Consider the following 6,570-nt stretch of genomic DNA (forward strand, 5'->3'; position numbering starts at 1 on the left):
CATGTATATGTAAATGTGACTGACTAAGCAAAAAACTAAGGAATAAAATAAAATATAAAAATGAAAATGAAAAATAAAAGGTTTGGGACATAATGCTCTGCACACGATTTAAATAAAATTACAAAAAACGAAGATTTAAAAAAATCTCCTTCAATAAACTATCGAATGTAAGCCATTCTGTAAATCAATAATAATTCAAAAGGATTCTGTCTTTGATGAAACTATATCTTAAGCTTTTTTTTCCTCAGTGAAATAAATAAAAAATTTGCAAAGGGCCAAACCAATACACAACAGAAAACGGTTGACGTATTTATTTATATCTTGGGAATATCCAAATGGATAAAAGCGAAGTAAAAGGGAGACAACAGCAGAAGCCCTCTCTCCCTCTCCTCAGTGAAATAAATACAAATTTGGGTGGGGATAGGAAAGGTATATTTTTGCATAAATACATTATACCAAATTTTATATTATAATCCTACCCCTACTTTTTAAAATAAATACATTCTACCACTTTATTTATTATAGCCCCACCCCTACCCGGTTCACGACCAAGAGTAAAAGAAATGAGAAAAATTAAGTAACATTATTTGTTTTCTTGGATCATATTCAACCATGATAAACAAACGACATCGTCTTGCAAAGAGCACGTAATCTTTCAAAAGTCTTGACTTCTGGAAGAGAGCTGCCAAGTCATCATCGTTTTATGATCATTGATCAAATCCTCCAAGCTTGAAAAACTGCTCAGCTCTTTATTGCTTTTGCTTTAGTCAAATCCTGGGGGCCGTTACCAATCATATTCACGTAAGCGTTGGGTGTAAAAGATCATTTGACGTTTTTCTCTGGTGTTAAGAAGTGCAGGGACATGACGATTTCTGATGGTTTTCCTTCTTGAGCTTGATCGTTTCTTCAGACGGTGGTGAGTTTACTGGATTGTTGGATTTCCCCGCCAATTTGTTAGCTGTGGAAGTAAAATAGAAAGGTATTATTCTTGACGTCATTCGCTTTTCTTTCTCTCTTCTTCGTTTTTTTTTTATTTTTTATTTCCCTTTCTTCTGTCTTGCTTTTAATTTGACCATTTTTTGGTCTTTTCCATCCCCTCCGTCGTCTTTTTCCCACACTTACACTTATACACACATATACACACATACGCACACACGCACTCATGCACAGGCACACATACACTTTCATGCACAGAGTGGGAGTGAGAGAGAGAAGAGAGAGAGAGAGAGAGAGAGAGAGAGAGAGAGAGAGAGAGAGAGAGAGAGAAAGAGACCCACACTCATACATGTACACACGCACACACAGACACACACATACACACTCGCGCGCGCGCACACACACACACACACACACACACACACACACACACACACACAGCCATATAAGTGTTCTTGTAATTTTTGTGTTTTGTTTCAAGAAAGGAGAGGCAGCACTTCGTTACTTTTGTAAGCATTATGTTCACAATAGCAAAAGTAAAAGTATCCCAATGTACACAATCTCATAAACAGGAACAATGCGTAGCAATAAATCCCAATTAATTGAAACAACTCTTTACTTGTTGGTCCGTTTCCTTGAACTTACTATAGAATGTTATAGATCGATGAGAGCGTAAGACTTTGCTTGACAATTCTCTGAAACCATGTTTACGTCCATTTACGATAAAACTGACACAGAATCAGAAAGCGACGAAAAGAGATTGCCAAAAAAAGAAATTTGCAGCGCCTTGCTTGTATGGAACCCAGGGCGTCCAGATTTCGAGAAGGGGATCTTGTCTCCAACTCTAGACTAACAATTTGTTTAAAAGAAATTTGCAGCGCTTTGCTTGTATGGAACCCAGGACGTCCAGATTTCGAGAAGGGGATCTTGTCTCCAACTCTAGACTAACAATTTGTTTCTTTTCTTCTGGGTGGGAGGGGTTGTATCTGTTTGTTGTTTTGTTTCGAGTTGCTTTTGAGTTCGTTGTCTTGTTGTTGTTTGATATTGCTGTGGGGGAGGGGGGGAGGGGTTCGACGGAGGAAAAAGGGGGATGGGGGCGGATGGAGTGGTTGTACATCAGTGGTTATTTTTTTACCCGCAGTTTATGGCAGGTCAGCACGCACGGGGGCCATTCGTTACTTTAAACACATGAGTGGGGAAAAAAGCTGTTTAAAATATTAGGAGTAAACCACACTGTAGTATCCTTAGCCACCTGCTGAGAGATCTAGAGCTATGACCTTAGATATACTGACCTATGACCTGGAAGATATCCTGAACTCCGACCCCAGTCTTGGCAGAGACCTCTGTGAACAACAGACCTTTGTCTTTTGCCACTTTGGACGCTTCCTGTCAGGAAAATGGGAGATAATTCTGAAGTTAAAAAGGTCTTGGTTCCTGGTTGTTGTTGTTGCTGCTGCTGCTGCTGCTGCTGGTGTGGTTGTTATTGTCGTTGTTGTTGTTGTTTGCTTTTTTTAAGGTAGGGGTTCTTTGTTTGTTTGTTGGTCTGTTTTTCTTTACAGTGTTTCTGATGCCTCCCTTGAGCATAAAGGCAAATTTTGAATGCAGAACAAAGTTTGGCCTTGTGGTACCAATGGGTGAGTCGGTTGGACGGGACGAGGGAAGAAGGTGGAGTACCAGCATCTGTGCCTTTACACACAGAATACCCAGGTTTCATTCTTGTATGAAAATTACATGTATTTGTCTCGAGTAGCGGGTCTTTCGGTCTTTCTGCTGGAAAGTTGTATCCCTTTCAGCCTGGATTGTCTCTGACAGGAAGGGTCGTAAAAAACTGAATCTGATCTAAATAGGGTAGATGACGGCGAAAAACTTCTATACTATACATAACAATTATAATTCAGTTATAGTGTGGGTTTTGTTCGCCCTTTATTAGCTTCGGCTATATAGATAGATAGCTAGATAGTTATATATATAGCTAGATATAGATAGATAGATAGATAGATAGATAGATAGATAGATAGATAGATAGATAGATAGATAGATAGATAGATAGCGTCCCTCACCTCATCATTGACTTGTCTTTGCTCTGATTTATCAGCTTTGTTCCCACACAAAATGACAATCGTGTTGGGGGGAGCCTGTGTGTGCAACTCTTTGACCCATTCCAGCGCACGCCCGAAAGTCGCCTGTTGAAGATTGCATGATATATATGATATGATATGAAATGAGATATATAATAATAATAATAATAATAATAATAATAATAATAATAATAATAATAATGATAATGATAATGATAATGATAATGATAATAATCATAATCATAATCATAATCATAATCATAATCATAATAATAATCTTACTACTAATGGAGCTAAGGCCAAATTTTGCGAACAGTATATTCTCAGAAACTACGGAATGAAAAAAATATGAAACTATGCCAGTACCCATAACTTGAAGCGTAGTGTTGCACTATTATGTTTTCATTAAGATCAAATGTGTAAGAAGAAAGCCCATTTTAAATTAAATTCAGTCCTTTTGTAACGATCGCCATCATTTGCTTCGACATTGTATATTCACTGCGGAGTGCCGACTGCGCCGAAGGATATTTTGTGCTCAGTTATGCATTAAGTAGGTTTACGGGAATTCCCGGTTTCGGTCTCACGTCTTTGACAATCTTCTCATAGCGGGTTTGGAGCGCTCATAGAAGAAAAAGAAGAAGAAGAAGAAGGAGGAGGAGGAGGAGAAGGAGGTGTAGGTGTAGATGGAGGAGGAGGAGAAATGAAGAAGAAGAAGAAGAAGAAGAAGAAGAAGAAGAAGAAGAAGAAGAAGAAGAAGAAGAAGAAGAAGAAGAAGAAGAAGAAGAAGAAGAAGAAGAAGAAGAAGAAGAAGAAGGAGAAGGAGGAGGAGGAAGAGGAGCAGAAGGAGGAGGAGGAAGAGGAGGAGTCATCTCCATACCACATCGACAGGAGGAGGAGGAGGATGAGGAGGAGGAGGAGGAGGAGGAGGAGGAGGAGGAGGAGGAGGAGGAGGAGGAGAAGGAGGAGGAAAAGAATCAAGTAGTAATACATGTTACAAAGTGGGGACTTTTTCGTTTGTTTGGGAGAGAGAGAGAGAGAGAGAGAGAGAGAGAGAGAGAGAGAGAGAGAGAGAGAGAGAGAGAGAGAGAAGGCGATTTATATATAGAGAGAGAGAGAAAGGAAGAGATAGAGGAGTCCAGAAAGCACTACAGAGGGAGGGTGGTGAGAGTAACTGGGAGGGTGTCGTCAAAAGGGCCAAGACTAGCCTACCGTAGGCCTACTTAATGTATTCATGGGTCAAAGTCAAAGGTTCAGTCAATCGTAGCCCGATTTACGCCCTACGTGTAGTCGCATGTGTGTGTATTTCTAGATCTAATATCTAGATCTAGATCAAGATAAAAAATCATGAAAGTATTGAAAGTAGATTTCTCCTGCAGTGGATTTAGTGCGCACGCCGAAGGATGAGTGTATTTTGTGCACAATGTCTAGATGAGATTTAGAATCTAGATCTAGAATCTAGATCTAAATGGAGGTCGAGAAGAATCATGAAATGAAAGTAGAATCTAGATCTAGATCTGTGATATTTCTATAACCTATTGAATATTGAAAGTGGATTTTTTTTTGCTGTGCGTTATAGATTCTAAGATCTAGACCTAGACTAGATCTAGATCTATATGTGAATCTTAGATCGAGATCAAGAATGATGAAAGTATTGAACGTGGATTTTTTCCTGCTGTGAGAATAGACCTAGAGTCTAGAACTTATAGGCTGTTCGTGAATCTAGATCGAGATCAAGAATCATGAAAGTTTTCTTGAAAGTGGATTTATTTTTTCTGCTGTGAATAGACCTAGAAATCTAGGACATCTGTGAAGCCTGTCGGTTGTTAAAAATGTGAATTTCTATACTTAGATCTATCTATGGGCCTAGGCTCCTTCTTTCAATTATTGGCCTATGTCTTTATAATCCCTCGAGACCTAGGCTAGATCTAGAATCTAGATTAGGTTCTTCTAGGAAGCAACAATTGGCATGTAGGCCTAACTCTTTTTTTTTTAAGTGATTGAGCTGGAATTTTAGGAGAAAATGCCACGCCTTCGAAGAGGGGGAAGAAGTCTTGCCCCTAGAGGTAGTCAAGACGAGGTGCGACATGGATAAATTCAAGGTAAAATATTTATTTTGTGTTTCTTTCCTGTTTTCAGTCTTTTTCCTCTTCTTAACTTTCCTATACTTCTTCGTTATTATTCTGTTCGTAGAACAGGTGCTTTTACTAGTAATAATAATAATAATAATAATAATACAGTTTCTTGATACCTATTTTTCACTTTATTTTTCTCTGCCATTTTCTGCAATATCAATGTTTTGTTAGCTTTTCAAAACACATATCTCTGTTGGTGCCAGGCTGAACTGCAGTTTAAATGTCTATGTTTCGAATCACAAGCGTGTAGATGTTGGATAGGGTTAGTTTTCTACTGTAAGGGGTTTCTACCCACTTGGCTTGATCCTATTGGAGATAGACGTACTAGTTTAAAGTCCAAACAATTACAGGATCTAACAGTGTTGATTCAGGGCATTAAACCTACATTCTATTACACACAAGCAGTTGCATGTACTTTACTTTTCTGACGTGAACATGTTATTGCACAAAAAAACGACTTGACTAAGCTTTTCGAAATTATACCAATCCATGACTGAAAGATTGCACACTGATATACATTTAGTAAAAAATCATAAACTAATTCCCAATACGATGACCTTGTTGATAATTATTATACATCTAAAGTCGTTAGAAATTATTTGACAAAACACAAAAGCGCTTTGAGGCTGTTCCATTTGCGTAATCCATTTAAAACTTGTTGACAATTATGATACATCTAAAGTCGTTAGAAATGATTTGAAAAAACACAAAAGCGCTTTGAGGTTGTTCCTCCGTTGCGTAGTTCATTTAAAACTGCCTTCAAACGGCGACAAAAACCCAGTTCTTTTCTCTTTATTTTTGGCTTCATGAGTGCGAGATGCAAGCATCCTAGCGATAAGGGCTTTGTCATCTCTTGATAGGACATTGATCAGCGTCAAGCCCAACAGGTTCAAAAAGCACCACCACCCCCAACCCCCAGATAACAGTTAAATTATTATAGCATAATATTAACTGAGTCCGGTGTGCTTAGTGCGTGATCGCACTAGACGTTGTTTTCATCTTAAATCTTGCTTCGGCCTCTTTAGCAAAGTGTGTTTCGGCCTTGGACAACACAGTGTACACAGTTATGTTTGAATCTTGACAAAGTTTGATCATTTTATCAGTCTGGTATCATGGCAAATCTTAAAGAGCCTCGTCTTCGAAAAAAAAAATAAGTATATGGATATAATTGGAGTCGTCGAGCTTTTACGCCTCCGTCGACACAGTTTAGTTATTTTTGGAGGCAAACTGATTCGACTCCTTTCTGCCACGGCCAACCCGGGCTGAGAGGTAAACAACGTCCCAGTAGACAGACGAAGATATTTGATTATACAAATTTCCCATTCGAAAACTGAACCCACGTCTTCTGCGTGAGATTGCAAAGCACCAAACAGCTACACCATAGACGCTGGTGATTTTTTAAAATTTATTTATTTATTTATTTA

At 38.5% G+C, this 6,570-nt stretch overlaps 1 protein-coding gene across 1 annotated transcript in view; it reads right to left on the bottom strand.

Annotated features, from left to right (window-relative positions):
* Positions 1-295: 295 nt before the first annotated feature.
* Positions 296-6,570, bottom strand: part of LOC101858698 (vacuolar protein sorting-associated protein 21) — a gene marked incomplete in the record, with an annotated part of 14,503 nt that continues 8,228 nt past the window's right edge. Inside the window, 3 exon segments of the mRNA XM_013080381.2 lie at positions 296-958; positions 2,229-2,322; positions 2,997-3,119. Coding sequence (XP_012935835.1) covers positions 846-958; positions 2,229-2,322; positions 2,997-3,119 — 330 coding nt within the window.

Source organism: Aplysia californica, unplaced genomic scaffold (assembly GCF_000002075.1).
Source record: "Aplysia californica isolate F4 #8 unplaced genomic scaffold, AplCal3.0 scaffold00083, whole genome shotgun sequence".
NCBI lineage: Eukaryota > Metazoa > Mollusca > Gastropoda > Aplysiida > Aplysiidae > Aplysia > Aplysia californica.